The sequence below is a fragment of the Macrobrachium nipponense genome, chromosome 24, assembly GCF_015104395.2.
Source record: "Macrobrachium nipponense isolate FS-2020 chromosome 24, ASM1510439v2, whole genome shotgun sequence".
In the NCBI taxonomy this organism is placed as follows: Eukaryota; Metazoa; Arthropoda; class Malacostraca; order Decapoda; family Palaemonidae; genus Macrobrachium; species Macrobrachium nipponense.
Window position 1 is genome coordinate 9,674,638 of NC_061091.1, and position 17,683 is coordinate 9,692,320.

The 17,683-nt window shown below is 41.3% G+C and overlaps 1 protein-coding gene across 5 annotated transcripts in view; it reads left to right on the plus strand.

Annotated features, from left to right (window-relative positions):
* Window positions 1–17,683, plus strand: part of LOC135205436 (kinase suppressor of Ras 2-like) — a 174,351-nt gene that overhangs the window by 48,865 nt on the left and 107,803 nt on the right. For 4 of the 5 annotated variants that reach the window (XM_064236015.1, XM_064236016.1, XM_064236018.1 and 1 more), the window contains exons 5-6: window positions 559–709; window positions 3,658–3,926. In XM_064236015.1, the coding sequence (XP_064092085.1) occupies window positions 559–709; window positions 3,658–3,926 (420 nt within the window). The remainder of the gene's footprint in view (window positions 1–558; window positions 710–3,657; window positions 3,927–17,683) is intronic. The other variant, XM_064236017.1, reaches the window with a different exon arrangement.

Here is a 17,683-nt window from a genome sequence, read left to right on the forward strand (position 1 = left end):
GGTTTATTTGTTACTTTTATACAGAAGTGACTGATTTGAAAAAGCAAAGACAGGTTGTGTAATAGTGATGTACACATTACCTGATTGTACCTCTGTATGTATTGCAGAAGTGACAGTTAGGCTTTGCCTCTTATATGCTGTTATACTTTTCCATACAGCAGTACAAATGCTACTTGACTAATAAATGTACAAGTTTATCATTTGATTTAGGTGTTTAAATATGTTTTTTTATGCATAATACAGTCACACCTGTATAAAGGATTAACTGCCAGAAAAAGTGAACAGACAGTTACACCTAAAATACTGTATCTTGAGAGGAGGTTAAATAAATAAGAGTTGGATTAATGATGAAGATATTTGTTTGATTGGGTTCATACTGGTATATATGTTATTCATTTAAGATTTGGATTATCTTGTGGCCATTTTGTGAAATTTTGTTCACAGTAAATTTCTTAAATGTTACTTTTGAGGTTATATTTAGGATGTGATGTAATTGTTGAAATTTGTTGTTAAATGACAGTTGTCATACATTGAAATGACCATACATCTTATACACAGGGGACAAAAGATTTCCTACAACTCCGCCACCTGGTAAGAAATATCAGACTGGTTTGTTGAACCCGCAGCCGTCACTAGGTCGATCTACGTCCCACGAGTCACAGCTTGCTCCAAGACCTGAAGGATATGAGCAGCCCTCCTCAACTCTTAGGTATGTTTTGTGTTAACAATACACGTAACTGCTATCAATGGCCTCAGCTACCACTTACGTAGGTGAATGAACGTCATGATTGTTTTAAAAGTGTTAAGGAATCAGAATCTTTTATCTTGGTAAAGTAATGTATTAACTGCAAAGTTTTCTATGTTATAATGTAAGAACCTTTGTGTAATGTTACACGGTCACTCCTGTCCAAGAAGTTCATTTCACAGTATTGATGAATGTGTAGTTAATATATGGGTGAGAAGGACAAAAATTAGCTATTATAAATTAGCTATTAAGATAATGAGTCAGTCATGGGATTTTGCATGGGTGAGTTCTGTAACTGTGCATGTTGATACATGATAATAGATAAGGTGAGATTTGCATGTGTTAACGACCGAGCATGTGTAATATTCCATTACTTTTGCATAAAGAGTTTGAGCAATATTTGAGATAATGCTGAGATTATAGTTTTTTAGTACACATTAGTTTTATTAGTTAGAGATATTAACCCAAAAGTCATCCAAAAATAACTATTAAGTGCCATTGTTAATCTGCCTCTGACTTAAAGTTCAGAACTTGCATGTAGCTAGTCCAACTATTTGGTGGGAAATAAAGATCAAAGTTATACTTTTATGAAAATTCATCAGAAACTTTAGTATATCATTAGCTTGTTAGTGTTTGATGATAGATATGGGAAAGGACTGAATAACCAAGCAAGTCAGGCTTTGAAGGCTTTTTCCTTTGCTTTTTGTTATTTGAGGTCTTAAACAAAACTGTAATATTGCAGGTTAGTATATTGGTTATGCTTTTGCTGTCTAGATGTTTCTTGTATGTGCGGTGTGCTCTAAAATATAGGTAGTAGATAAAATTCAGGAAACATATTTAACCACAGCTAAGCCTTGCTTAGCAAGGCTTAGCCTACGTGTACAATGTTTGGGGAAGATGCATTAAAATTACTGTATATAATGAAAGTGGATATTGCAATTGCTTTTTGGTCATATCTGCTTTAGTTATGCAAATTTGGCTGTCTGTAGAATGATAGGTGCTTACGCAACTTTCAAGATGTATATAAATGCAAGCTATGTAACCACAGTCAGTATGTTCAGGTTTGTTGCCTGTCCCAAAGAAAAAGAAAAATGAAGAGCAGGAAAACAAGAAACCATCTTTACATATGAAAATTTTATTTTCTGAATTATAGATACCATAGAGCCACTGCAATTCAATCGTCATTATCATAAACATTTAAATGTCAACTTCTCCACTCGTGAAGTGGAGAAGAAATGAGTCTCCTCCACTCTCTTCTGTATGGTACTGTGAAAGAATGTTGATGTCATAGGTCACAACTTTTCAAAATCTCCATTTTCATTGTCACACCCCCATGTTTTTGCTGCATTTGGTAGGACAGGCCTTATGTACCCGTCAGAAGTATGCTGTATCTACTTATGGGACATTACTGATAGTCTATTGATCTTTCTCCATTTCATCCATGCTGCAGCTGGTTTCTATCTTGCTGCTTCAAGTGGCTTTTTTCTCACATTGGTTCCACCACCCTTTTGTGATGTAATCTTGCATACTGCTTCTGCTGCATTTTTGGTGTGCCTTATTGTAGAGGTTTTTGCTGACCTCTTTGATTCTGTTTGCTGACACTGATTATTCGTTAGTCTGATTATCCAGCTCCATTTTTGTGTCAGACTTCCTGATGAGGTTTATTATGTCTCAGCCTTCCACAGTTATAAGGCATAATTTTCTCCCTGTGGATTAGGGGGCTGGAAAAGGCACCCTTAGCTCAGTCATACTAGGTTTGGGATACTTGCATCTTCCTTGATTTAGTTGCTATTGGACAAGTGGCTGTTGCTATTACTTTTAAGTCGGTTTCAATTCTTGGATATAAGCAGTTTTGGTCAAATTAAATGACATATCTTAATTTTGATGTTGGCAACTTCAATGCAAATATTAATGGATAACGCAATATTTGTAAATCGTTCAGCATTTTGAGGTATGGAATGGCAACTATGAATTTTATATAATGTACTAACTAGCTAACACATGAACTCACATGTAGGATATGGTGATAATACCTTTATAAACATTTAAGTTGAGTAAAAGGTGGCATTGCTAATTTCATATGTTAGTATTAATTTTTATTTGTTGTATACTATTACGTAGTTTATTTGCATATTTGCTTTGTCACTGATATTTGAAGTATTTGAGGAAAATCTTTATACTGTTATTTCAATGATCATTAGTAGTTTTTCCACTTCTTTTTGGTGGTCTGTGTTAATAGTATTGTTAACAACCTGTGTTGAAAGTAATTATTTTGATAGCATATAAAAAGACATTGCATGGTTATGATTCTTTGGCTTAAAGTTACTGATGAGAGATGTTGAGTTTTCCCTTAACTTATTGTTCACATTATACAATACAGTCATTGCTGTAAGTAGAACTTACTAGACCTTCAGAAATTTCTGGCACCTTAGTCATATCTCAGTTTTCTTTACCAACCACCTTTAAGACAAAGTTGGTGATTTTTGCATATATCAGTAACCAAAGCAAACATTTTGTATAGTTGTACTTTACAAATATTTTATGGTATCTTTGTTGCTTAAGTATCCTGTGGAATCACAGCCTTTATGATAAGTTCCATTTTACATATATTTTTAGTAGTTTAGTTTTGTTTTGCCTTATTTTTGTTATGCTGACTGCTGTTGCCAACTGCCTGCCTTCCCTGTGTGTGTATTACTTTCCCGCTGGACGTGTTCGTGTATCTGCCATTCCTGCCCGAACAACATCTGCAATAAAAATGCCTCGTCACGTCTTCATGGATTACTCTTGATATGATTATTGTTGTGTTTTTTGTTTGATTTAAAAACCCATTCCTTGTTTATTTGAATACTTGTTATACATCAATATAATGAGTATATTAATTCACTCTCATATTTGCAATACACTGATTATAGTCAAATTTTGTTAAGACATAAGTTAAATCATTTCTGGCTTGGAGGTAGTATGGAGCAACTGGTATCTTCCAGGACACGTCTCCATTCCGAGTCGGAGGCATCAGCTTCAACCGATGGAACAACCAAAAGGAACGAGAGCACAAGCAGGAGCCGAACCGATGTACGGGAACACCGAACTGCGCAGAATTCACCGGCACCGTCAACTCTTGCAAGCCCCATCAAGTCGCCTCACTATGTTGAAACTGTTGAAGATGAAAACTTAAATAGAAGTAAGTCTTCAGTGTACCATCAACTATATTAATTTTGTTTCATACAGTGGGTTACTATTTACATCGTGGCTTACTAAATTATATAGTTAGGTAGTTCGTATGTAAATAGTTAATTGGGTAACAGTTTCACAATAGTAGTTTGATTAGCAGAAGGATTATTCAAATTTGTTTATTAACACCATTGATACTGAGTGTACTCTCAAATTTTTTGTTTGACAATGTATACAATGAAAATTCAACCAATACAAGTCACAGAAAGGACTTCTTTTAGAGAGAATACAGAAAGCGCTGAATGGGATTATTAGGCTGGGAATAGTGTGCACATTTTAGGTGTGTCAGTTTGGAATGCCGAGTTGGGGTATCTTTGTATTTCTTGTCTAAGGGGATAAGGTAATTTTAATGGTTTTGTAATAACAAAATTATTTGGGATGACTCTTACCTACTGTTAAAGTTATATCTCCAAACCGGTAGGCAAGTCTGCTCTCAAACAAAAGATTGAATGGCTGTCTGGATGGCTGCCTAGTACACCTGTTCTCCACCAGGTGCATTTCGAATGTTTTAGCTTGTCAGAATTCTCCTCTCTGCCATTGTGTATAGGCACTTGGTATTTTATGGCTGTTTGCTGTTATCACGGTACCAGTGTATATTTTTCCTAGGATGCCTCCACTGGAATGAGGCTAAGAATGTCAGGTTCTGTGGGAATGATTGTTGTGTTGCAAAAGCTAACTCTTAGGTGGTTAAAGAAAGACTGAGACGTCACGAGGTTCCGAGCCCGGTCAGTGACCAGTTTCCACTTTGTATACGCACAAGTTGCCAGATGCCACAGATTCCTTGCTTTACAATCTTTGATAGTGTTTATTAACCAGTTTCCAGCTGGCACTAAGATTATCCTCTTGTTAAGACCAAGGGTGTAGTAGCTTTGAAAAATACAAATTGATTAAAAATTTGTCATTTGTTCATACACAAAACAAACCTTCGGTCTTAACATTAGGATTTACTAGCGCCAAGCTGGAAACCGGTAGAATTAAAATTACACTTGTGAGATCCAGGGACTAATGGCATCTATACCAGGTCACGGGGCATGTATACCCAGAATGCCCACGGCTACCTGTGACCCATCAGTTATTTTCCTACCGCCTTTAAGATAAGACGTGTTACTGTCTATCTCATTTAAAGCCGGTTTTTCAGTTTGCCCGTTCTTTATCCATTTCATTTTTTATTTTTCATTCCTTTTCTTTCTCCAAGTGTGATCAGTGTGTGGTAAGAGTGTATACGTGGTATGATGGAGAATTTTGCCTCAACATCGGGATCGTCTACCGCTTCGAAGAGGAGACAAAGGAAATGCCCAGGAGTCAGTGGCTTCCCTTGTTCTAGGTTCCTAACCTCGGTGTCGACGGATCCTCATCCAACGTGTAGTAGGTGCAGGGAAAACGTATGTACGGTTACTAATCCGTGTTCTGTTTGTCGCGGTTGGTCGGTGGAACAGTGGAAGAAGTTCTATGGGAAAAGCCAATACAAAAGAAAGGGGGGTGACGCCATCTTTGGATGACCAAACCTTACCGGCTTCTTTTGTATCGGTAATAAACCAGGCTGCTCCATATGTTTTTTTTCTCCACCTGCTTTTGAATTGTCTCATACCCCTTCGGTTTCTCCTAGCGGTTCTGTATCGGAAACGTCAGGAGGGGCCTTGGGTAATTTTATGAATAATTTGCACTCTCCTTTGTTCCCAGCAAGTAGAGGGGGAGATCCGCCATCTTTGTTCCAGGCTCCTGCTACGCAAGCGCATAGGTTAGATGGTACGTGGTCAGCGCTAGGCCTACCAGGCGTACCAACCTTGGATGGTCTGCTTGCGCATTATATGACGTCACGGTTCCAGCAGGGTCCGGCAGCGCTGAATGTTCCTCATCCCCCGGGCTTGCAATTTATGGGAATTAATGCCGCTGCTTCTCCATCCACTCAGTATTTACAGCGATGCAGAACGTGGGAGGTAATTTGGCAGCAAACGTGCGGTTACCAGCAGAAACCTCTCAGTCTCTCCCTACGAGAGCGATGACGTCACAACATACGTCACACTCTGAGATGGCAGGCGTGATGACGTCACAGACCGATTCTCGGCCTTTTTTCGCTGCACCCAGACGCTAATACGCCTTCTGATCCGTCAATGCAAACTGTAATGCAGAAGTTACAGGATATAGAGGAGAGAATGAATAAGAGAGACAAAAAGAAAAAGTGTGATTCGCCTTCTTCGTCTTCTTCCTCTAGTTCGGCGTAATCGCTAAGTCCGATAACGTCAAGCGTTGGAGGAGGATTCGGGAGTTCCTAGCGGATCCTCGGGCCAAGAGGAGAAGAATCAATTCTTCCTCTCCTTCGGACGAAGACTGTCATTTCCAAGTCAGCAAGAAGGTCGGAAAATCAGTGGCTATTAACCCTCTTAAGCCGGAGCCCTAAAAATCAAAACGTCTCCCGTATGCCGGGCCTGGTTTGGAGTGAGCGCGGAAGTGGAAAAAATAATTTTTTCAAAAAATTACAGCGCCCGTACTTTTGAAGATAAGAGTTCATTTTTGGCTCCTTTTTTTGTCATTGCCTGAAGTTTAGAATGCAACCATCAGAAATGAAAAATAAATATCATTATCATATGTAAATAATGCGATATATGGTAGCGAAAAAAAAAAATTCATACATAATTGTATTCAAAATCACGCTGTGCAGAAAACGGTCAAAGCTAACCAGTTACTTTTTTTTGCGTTGTATTGTACACTAAATTGCGATCATTTTGATATATAATACATTGTAAAACAATAAAAGTAACACCGGAAAAATATTATCACAAAATGATGTACGAATTCGTAACGCGCGGACGCAAAAAAATATTTTTTTCAAAAATTCACCGTAATTCTAAATAATGTTCTAGAGACTTCCAATTTGTTTCAAAATTAAGACAAATGATTGAATATTACGATACTGTAAGAGTTTTAGATTAGAATTGCAGATTTCGACATTTCGGACGAGTTAAAGTTTGACCGAATGTCGAAATTTTAATATATATATTTTTTCATATGCACATATTTCGAAGATGAAAAAGCTACAACCTTCAATTATTTTTATTGTATTCTTCATGGATTTGCGCACATTTTGATATATGAAACTCTATAAAAAGGCTAATATGAAAAGGAGTAAATATTAGGATAATGCCATGTACGTATTTCGGAGACTTGCGGCCGCGAATCGGCGCGCGGAGTGAAGGTAAATATATTTTTCAAAAATTCACCATAAATCACAATATTGTTTTAGAGACTTCAAATTTGTTTCAAAATGAAGAAACATGACGGAATATTACTAGGCCGTAAGAGTTTTAGCTTACAATTGCGTTTTTCAACTATTTCGGTAGAGTCAAATTTGACCGAACGTGGTTTTTTTTCTCTTTATCGTGATTTATATGCAAATATTTCGAAAAAAGAGAAAAGCTACAACCTTCAATCATTTTTAGTTGTATTCTACATGAAATTGCGCACATTTTCATATATAAAACTTTATGAAACAGCTAATTTTAAATGGTGCAAACATTTCGACAATCGCACAAAAAAATTCTGATTTTTTCGGAAGAGTTACCGCGCGAACGTAATTTTTTTTTTTCATAAATTCACCATAAATCAAAATATTGTGCTAGAGACTTCCAAGTCGTTGCAAAATGAAGGTAAATGATTGAATATTACTAGAATATAAGAGTTTTAGCTTACAATTGCGTTTTTCGACCATTTCGGTAGAGTCAAAGCTGACCGAAAGTTGAAATTTTTGCACTTAACGTTATTTATATGGAAATATTTCAAAACTGATAAAAGCTACAACCATGGGTTGTCTTTTGTTGTATTGTGCATGAAATTGCGCACATTTCCATATATAAAACTTTATGTAACGGCAAATTTAAAAGGGTGCAAACATTAGGACAATCGCACGAAAAAATTTATCGGAAGAGTTATCGCACGAACGTAAGGAAAAAGTTTTTTCATAAATTCACCATAAATCGAAATATTGTGCTAGAGACGTCCAATTTGTTGCAAAATTTAGGCAAATGATTGAAATATTACGATAATATAAGAATTTTAGCTTACAATTGCGTTTCTCTGACCATTTCTGTAGAGTCAAAGTTGACCGAAGGTTGAAATTTTTGCACTTATCGGTATTTATATGAAAATATTTCAAAATTGATGAAGCTACAATCATGAGTATTTTTAGTTGTATTGTGCATGAAATTGCGCACATTTTCATATATAATACTTCATGTAAAGGATAATTTAAAATGGTGCAATAATTATGTCAAAGTGACGAAATAATTTCCGAGATGTGTCACTGATACTTTTTTAGTGCGATAAGAAAGAAATTCGCGCTTGCGCGCCTGCGTAGCGATTGTAAACAAAACAACGCCTTGATCCGTGAACTCCCAGCATCCCCCAAGGCGCGTGATACAAAAGTTTTCGGCTGGTAGGCCTATAAGTATTTTTCCGCGAATTTTTAAAAAACTTTTTTGAGCCGACGTATGATACGTCCAATCGGCATACGGGAGACATTTTGACTCGACGTTTAATACGTCCAATCGGCGTAAGAGGGTTAAGCACAAGGTTGCCGGACGAAGCCGTTCGCAAGAGTCCGAACAAGCGAGAGAGGTGACGGCCGGCGAGCTAGCGGCCGAGGCGGAGTTGCCAGTTCGGATCGCAAAAACTGCGATACCTCTGGTAAAATCGACGTTGGCGGCGAAGGTGCAGCAGAGGATGGAATGCAGGTCCCAGTTTCGCCCGTAAGGCCGTTCAAAAATACGTACGAAGGACGATAAGGCTCCTATTAAAAGTACAAAAAATAGAGAGTTGGCAACCTCGGCGGATACGTTCGTGGAAGGCAGTGTCCGTCTGGATAGAAGGCCGAGGCCGGGCTCGCTGACGCTCGAAAACGATGCCAATGCTAATAAAGACGAACTTACCTCTGTCTTAAGGGAGCCTTCATCTTGGAGATCTAGACGAGATTCTCGCTCTAGATCCGTGAGCAGAGAAAGAGTGAGACGCTCTCGTTCCCCTGCTGACTATCTGGGATCGAGCCAACAGCGGCCAGCAAAGATCAAAGAGGCCGCGGCCGTAGGGGCAGGCGGCCGTGAATTCCGGGCCGTCTGTCAGAAGATAGAGGCGAGACAACATCTCTCGTGACGGAGAGTGGTACACTAGAGCCGGAGGAAGGAGAAAACCAAGAGTTTCTGGCCTCGTATGCAGAGGTTATTGATTTGATTCGTCAATTCAATAGCCTTTCGGAGAAGACAGAAACACCGGCCAGTATGCTTCCTCCTGGAATTGACATGGCGTTTGGACTAAAGAGGGATACCAAGGTGTCGTATGAATTGCCTTGTTCGAGTCATGCGGAATCGGTCTTGCAACACGTAAACGCAAAGATTGCAGGGAGGGATAATTCCTTAAGATCTAATAGATCATTTAAATTTATTCCCCCTCCAATGATAAAGCAAAGGAAATATTATACGACACCGAAGGTCCCTTTGCTGTCTAGACAAATGAACCCTAATGTTGTAAGGTTAAGACCTGGATTAACCTTGGATCAGGTTAAAATGGAGTGCCCTTCGATGACGTACCAAGAGGCTGCCACGTTAGAAGCAACAGCTTCTTCTGTCTTTCAGGCTGCGTCCTGGTTAGACCTTTGGTCAACAGCAGTGGCGAAAATTGCATCCTCGGAAGCAACAAGGAAAGTAGTAGATGAACCATTGTTCATTAGATTACTACAGTCAGGGTCCAAGGCGATTGCGTACCTGACAAACGTAAGTGCCAATGTTTGGGCAAATATCCTGCTAATGAGGAGAGATGCAGCATTGGCTAGACTAAGCCGCAATGTGGATTTGGATTCCCTGTTAGCAATGAGGAATGGGGATATCTTGGAATCGCAACTACTGTTGCCAGAGGTCATACTGGAAGAAGCGATAGATAGAAGAAGGATGGACACTAACGATAGGTTGGTGCAACAGGCAGTTAGGAAAACCTCTAACAGTCAAACTATTCCTTTGGAGGGAAGACAACAGCAGATGTCTCGAAAAGAAAAACCAGTGAGACAATAGCACCCCTAATAGAGTCACAAGACCCTCTTCCCCCCACCCCAAAAAAGAGGATAACTCATCGGCCCTTTCACAATAGAAACAACAGAGGAAGGGGCAATAGGGGAAGGGGGAGAGGCTCAAGAAGATAGGATGGGCGCCTCCCATCACTCGGCCACACCAGTGGGGGGTTGCCTGGCAAATCACTGGAAGGTGTGGCAGGAACTAGGGGCAGAGCAGTGGGTGGTGGATGTTCTCAGGATCGGGTATTTGATTCCGTTCGAGGTAACCCCGCCCCTGACAGATCAACCATTACCCCACGTCACTTATGCCCACAAATCTCAGAAGGCCACTATTCTGCAGGACGAAGTGAAGAAGATGATGGAAAAAGGAGCTGTGCAACAAGTATGCAGTCCGACAAAAGGCTTCTACAGCAGGATTTTCCTGGTACCCAAAGCCAACGGGGAGTGGAGGACAGTAATAGACCTGTCAACGCTGAATCTGTTTATAAGGAAAACCAGTTTCAAGATGGAAACTCCGAAAACGGTTCTACAAGCAGTCAGAATCGGAGACTTTATGCTGACAGTCGATCTAAAGGACGCATACATTCAGATACCAGTCCCATCAGTCTTCAAGGAAATTTCTCCGCTTCAGTCTTGCAGGGAAAGCTTTCGAGTTCAAGGTCCTGTGCTTCGGATTGACAACGTCTCCTCAAGTTTTTACAAGAGTGTTCACCCTCGTGTCGGCATGGGCGCACGCTCAGGGGATCAGGCTGATAAGATATCTGGACGATTGGCTGGTGATAGCAAAGTCCAGGGAGAAATTACTCAGGGACAGTGGGCGGCCCTCCTGCAGCTTTGTCACAGCCTAGGTATTGTGGTGAATCAGCAGAAGTCGCAGCTGGATCCAAGTCAACGTTTGGAATATCTGGGAATGGTGATAGACACAACACAAGCCAAAGTATTCCCGACAGACCAAAGAGTACAGAAATGCAAACAAGTGGTGAATGCCTTTCTGGGAAAGCAGACACAGCCAGCAAGACAGTGGCAGGTGGTGCTGGGAATCCTAACCTCCCTGGAGAAGCTAGTACCACAAGGAAGGCTACACCTTCGGTCCCTACAATGGAGGATGAAGGAGTTTTGGTCACCAACAGTAGATCACCCGTACGAGCCAAACAAACTTCCTTGTCGGCAGAAGTGAGGAAAGACCTTGCTGTGGTGGGTGGACGACGACAATCTGACAGTGGGTGTCCCCCTTCAACAATCCTCCCCAGACCTCTTGCTGTTCTCGGATGCATCACTAGAAGGCTGGGGAGCCCATATGGAGGAGTTGATGGTGTCAGCAAAATGGAGTTGCAAGGACAGAGAACTCCATATAAACGTGCTGGAGTTGAAAGCAGCTTTCCTGGCTCTACAAGAATTCAGGGAGAGAGTAAAGGGACACTCGGTGGTATTGATGTCAGACAACACCACAGTAGTAGCTTATATAAAAAAGCAAGGAGGCCTACTTTCTCGGCAGTTAACATGTGATGACAGTTCAACTTCACCAGTGGGCTATAGAGAACCTGGTAGACATCAAGGCCAGGTATATTCCGGGAAAAAGAAACATAGTGGCCGACAAGTTGAGCCGCAGGGATCAGATTCTGGGAACGGAGTGGTCCCTACACCAACAGGTAGTGGACAGGATGCTCATGTTGTGGGAAGGACCGATCATAGACCTATTCGCAACCAGGTACAACAAAAAGTTGGAAGTGTATTGTTCAGTAGTCCCGGACGCAGAGGCGAGTAGCAGAAGATGCGCTACAACACCCCTGGGACAATCTGGACGTGTACGCATTTCCTCCATTTTGTCTAATCCGTCAGGTTCTGAACAGGGTAATGCGGTCTCAGAACCTCAAGATGACCCTGGTAGCCCCGTTATGGCCGAAAGCAGAGTGGTTTCCAGACCTACTGGAACTCCTAGTAGATGTGCCAAGAGAGTTACCTCCATGGAGCAACCTTTTGTGTCAGCCTCACGTGGAGAGGTACCACCAGTCGGTGAAGTCCCCTATCGCTTCACGGGTGGAGACTGTCAAGTATCTCCTCCGAGAGCGAGGGTTTTCGCAGAAAGCAGCAACTCAGATGGCAGGTAATATCAGAAAATCATCTGCGACAGTATCCAAGGGAAGTGGTCAGCATACTGTGATTGGTGTCGTAGGGGAACGTGTCTCCACTCGGTACCACTATTCAGCAGTTAGCAGACTTTCTGATATATCTCAGAACAGAAAAAACATATGTCTGTATCTGCAGTGAAGGGGTACAGGGCTGCTCTAGCCTCAGTCTTACGAATGAAAGGAGTGGACATATCGTCTTCATGGGAGTTGGCCATGCTGATGAGGAGCTTTGAACAGTCATGCCCACCAAAGGAGCTAAAAGCCCCAGATTGGGATCTGACCAAGGTACTGAGTAGTCTGACAAAACCCCCTTACGAACCACTAAGGCAGTCCACGGATAGGAGCCTGACCCTGAAGACAGTCTTCTTATTGGCCCTGGCTTCAACCAAAGGGTGGGGGTAGCTACATGGCCTCTCATATCTCATAAAGCACTCGAGAGGTTGGAGATCAATGGTGTGTGAGTTTGTCCCAGAATTCGTGGCAAAGACCCAAAATCCAACAATAGTAGACGGCAGATTCGACTCCTTTACCATACCTTCCTTGGCAGACTTTGTAGACAACGACAAAGCTGAAATGCTCCTGTGCCCCGTCAGGGCACTAAGGGAGTACTTAAAGAGAACAAGGCACCTCAGGCCGGGGTGCCAGAGGTTGTTCGTAAGTACGGACGGAACAAGAAGGAAGTGTCCAAGAATACAATATCATTTTGGCTAAGGGAGACGATCAGAAATGCTTATACTGCAGAAGACAGAGGGTCAGATAGCCAGGTGGGAGCTAGAGCTCATGACATCAAGGGGTGTGAGTGCTTCCCTGGCATTTAAGAAGAACATGTCTTGTGGATAAAATTCTGAAAGCTGGCGTGTGGAAGCGCCAAACAACTTTCACCTCATTTTATTTGAAAGATGTTGCCCATAGATCCTTGGACACCTTTTCCTTGGGTCCAGTGGTGGCGGCCCAACAAGTGATATAGTTCATCCAGTGCCCCTGGCGTGGCGGGTCAGTTTGCGTCTAGTCTAAGATGAAGGTATGAAAGTAGAATGAATGGGATGACTGGTCTTTTTTCTTTACTACTTTCTTCCTACTCCTTTAACTACGGGCAATATGAAGGAGAGTACCGTCATGTGCTGGAACGGACTAGATGCAGGTGAGATGGTCAGCCATACTGTGAAGCTATCTTAGCTGATGATATACTTTTCAGTAGCAACACACCCCTCTGGATAATAAGGAAAAGAGGGGTGAAGGTGGATCCAGTCGCAAGGGACAAGAGTAAACAGTAGAATGGTATCTACACCAGTGGGAGGAAACCAATAGATCCGCTTATATCTTTGGTCCTAGGTTCATTGTCCATTCTCTAGAATTTCCCTATATATTCGGAAATGGATAAGGTGGCAAACTCCCAGTCAGTTGTAGAGACTTACCTCCCTCCAATAGTAAGTCTATCCTAATGTTAAGACCGAAGGTTTGTTTTGTGTATGAACAAATACCAAATTTGTAACTAATTTGTATTTTTCATAACTAACAAACCTGAGGTCTTAACAGTTAAAGGCCCACCTCGAACCACCCCTCTAGCAGTCTAAACTGGGTTAGAAATATAACTGATGGGTCACAGGTAGCCATGGGCATTCTGGGTATACATGACCCCGTGGACCTGGTATAGATGCCATTAGTCCCTGGATCTCACAAGTGTAATTTTAATTCTACCGGTTTCCAGCTTGGCGCTAGTAAATCCTAATGTTAAGACCTCAGGTTTGTTAGTTATGAAAAATACAAATTAGTTACAAATTTGGTATTTTTAGGAGATGCACACTGTTTATGCTGGCTGTAAAGGTATAAAGTGTGATCTTGAGAATAGATGTGAGAAAGTAGGGAGTTTTGAAGGAATTCCTGCTTAAGTTTGTTAGAAAGAGAGGGAAGCAGATAGATTGCAAAAGCAATTAGTTAGGTCAGATTATCAACCTGTCGTTTCTCCCCCTTCTTCGTCTGTAGTTATTCAAGCTCAATCTAAGCTTTTCCTTTGTTAATGCTTAAGTTGATAATGAGGCTTCCTCTATAGCTCTGCCTTCCACTCCCCTTTCGGTTCAGGAATTGAGAACAGGATGTAAACATTATTGTGGTCAGTACAAGGTTTGCCTGAATGGAGTAAGGAACTAGTCTGGGTCCCCCCCAATACTGTGCGATCATTTTTGTGTTCCCTTTTAAGAGGTAAGGTGTTGGTGTCCTCACCCATTTGTAGTTGAGCCTATGACTAGCCTGCAAAAGTTGGAAGAGTCCGCTGCCAAAAACTGGAGCGATTCTCGGGTCTTTTGGTTCTCTGCCCTCCATCACCTGCCTCTGGTTTTCACACTCATAGTCTTATATGTAATGTGTTAACATAATTATATACTAGAGGCAGTCCCTGGTTTACGATGGTGGTTCCATTCCTACACCACATTGTAAGCTGAAAAAAATCTTTGAAAATTATAAGAAAACCTTACTTTTAATGTTTTTGGTGTATTGAAAATGATGTAAACTGCATTTTAGTTTCCACGGACGGCAGCCTAATTCAAATTTCGCGGGTAGCGCTACAATTGCTCAGAGTGTAGGTACTAGGTATACAGTGCCATCCCCCAATGGCAATATTAGGAACAACTTAGCAAAGCAGTTCATTCCGTTTCCTGCCTTGCTTGATAAACATCAAGTGCTTACAGCAGCTTGTTATTTTTAGGTTATATCACTGGATTTCGGTAGTGTTACACAACCACCGGAACGCATTTGTAGCCTTTGAGTAGGATGAGTCTTGTTCTTTGTTTGTTTAATTCAGATTATCATCAAGCCGGGTATATGTATTCTCTGTGAATAGTTCTTGAATGTAACCCCATTCAATTAGGCCTAATACTTTTGCATATTATGTTTTACTTACCGGGCTTATGCTATGCACAAGTCATCGGTTAATAAATGCCTTAAGTAATCATGATTTAACATCATTTCTTTAGACCAAGCTTTTGTGTTTAGATTTTGTTTACCGGCCATAGGCCATTAGCAAGACACCGGTAAATAACTACCTTAAATTAATTCTTGAAGGTTATTTCATTCTTTTATCTTATAACCTTTGCATTTATTATTTACTTACCAGGATTAGGCTACGTGCAAGTCACTGGTTAACATTACCTTTAAAAGTAATTCATGAAGATTGCATCATTCCCTTAGGTTATACCTTGCATTTGGGATTTTGGTTGCTAGTCATAGGCTATTATAGTCAAACTGCCGGTAAATATAGTATCCTTAAAGTAATTTGTGAATGTTACAACATTTTTTTGGGGCAACACACTTTGTTTTGTTTACCGTGCTTGAAACACTCATCACTTTCCTTTGCAGAGACTGGAAGTGTGGAGGTTGAAAGTAGTAAGGAGATTATTATTATTAATAGGGCTTAGTTTTTCCAGACCTCTGAGTCTTAAGTAGACTCTTCTTGAGAATAATGTTAAATGTTTGGCTACGGGGGCTTTGGGAGAAAAGGCCTACATGGCTTTGGCGTACAGGGATATTTTCCTGGCGTCGTGCAGTTGTGAACATTTCACATCTTAGCCAATAGCCTCCAGCTCGCTTGGCAGAGTCCACTCGAGTCAATTAGCAGGGCATGTAATTGGTTACTGATTGCGATTGCTTTCATTCCTGATAATTCTTATAATGATTTCTTTTTGAGTAATGGGTTATTCGTAAATATTCTTTTATATTAGTCAAATTTGCATTGAGACTTTAATATGAAAACTCTTGGTAATATAAATATATATACAGTACGGTCCCAAAATGTGTTGTCGGATTGTGCAATTCCCCTTTTATGTGGTCACTGGTTCTCAAAAATAGATTTTCTGTATCTGCGAAGTCGTTCAAAGTCTGCAGTCACATGCCACAAAACATATCAAATTTACCATCTTTTCATTTTTTTTTTTTGGGGGGGGGGGGGTTCGCTGGTGTCTGAGAGAAGGTTGGGGGAATGCGAAAAATTTCCTGCTTAGCCATTGTGATGTCATAGCGCAGTATGTATGAATGATCAGTATCATCATCGCCATACATATTATTCAGATCTGCAAAGTGTATTTTGATCATCCGCATCATGTATGCATCTGCCCACAAGTGGAAGAAAGTGTAATTTCGTATCATATTTTGAATTGTTCATATACGAAACAAACCTTCGGTCTTAACATTAGGATTTCCTAGCGCCAAGCTGGAAACCGGTAGAATTAAAATTAAACTTGTGCGATCCAGGGGCTATTGGCATCTATACCAGGTCATGGGGGATGTATACCCAGAATGCCCTCGGCGTCGTGTGACCAACCCGCCAGTTATCTTTCTACCGCCTTTAAGATAGGACGTGTTCTCTGTCTATCTGTTTAAAGCCGGTTTTAGTTTGCCTGTTTTTATCCATTTCACTTTCATTTTTCTCATTAATTCTCTTTATCTGAGTGTACTCAGTGTGGGTGTGAGCTGTAAGAGTGTAAGTGGTGAGATGGAGTGTTTTTTATCGCCGTCGGGATTTTCTTCCATTTCGAAGACAAGACAAAGGAAATGACCTGGAGTCAGTGGCTTTCCGTGTTCAAGATTCCTAACTTCGATGTTGACGGATCCTCATCCAACGTGTAGTAGGTGCAGGGAAAATGTATGTAGTTACTAATCCTGGTTCTGTTTGTCGGGGTTGGTCGGTGCAACAGTGGAGGAAGTTTTATGAGAAAGGCCAGTACAAAAGAAAGGAGTCTACGCCATCTTTGGATGACCAAGCGTTGCCGGTTTCTTTTGTAGTATTGGCAATAAACCAGATTGCTCCATATGTTTCGCCACCTGCCTTTGATTTGTCCCATACCCCTTCGGTTTCTCCTAGTGGTTCGTTTTCAGAAACGCCAGGAGGGGTTTTGGGTAATTTGATGCATAATATTTACGCTCCTTTGTTCCGAGCAGGGAGGGGGAGGAGCATCACCATCTTTGTTCCAGGTGCCGGCTCCTGACTCGAACAGGATGGAAGTTACGTGGGCGGCACTCGGCCTTCCAGGCGTACCAACCTTGGAAGGTTAACCTGCTGTCGCATTATATGGCGTCACGGTTCCAGCAGAATCTGGCAGCGTTGAATATTCCTCATCCCCCGGGCTTGCACTTTATGGGAAATAATGTCGCGGCTACGCCAACCACTTCATTGGTTACAGCGATGCAGAATGTTGGGGGTAGTTTTGCTGCAAACGCAGGGATGCCAGCAGCAGCAGCCCAGTCTCTCCCTACAAGATTGGTGACGTCACAACCGACGTCACACACCAACATGGCAGATGCGATGACGTCACAGCCTACTGCCTCTCGGTCTTCTTCGCTGCCTCCAGACTCAAATATGCTTTCTGACTCGGTAGTACACACTGTAATGAAGAAATTACAGGATCTAGAGAAGAAAATTAATAAGAAAGACAAAAAGAAAAAGCGTGATTGATCTTCTTCTTTGTCTTCTTCCTCTAGCTCGGCGTCATCGCTAAGTTCGATGACGTCACGGCGTGTACCAGTCAAGCGTTGGAT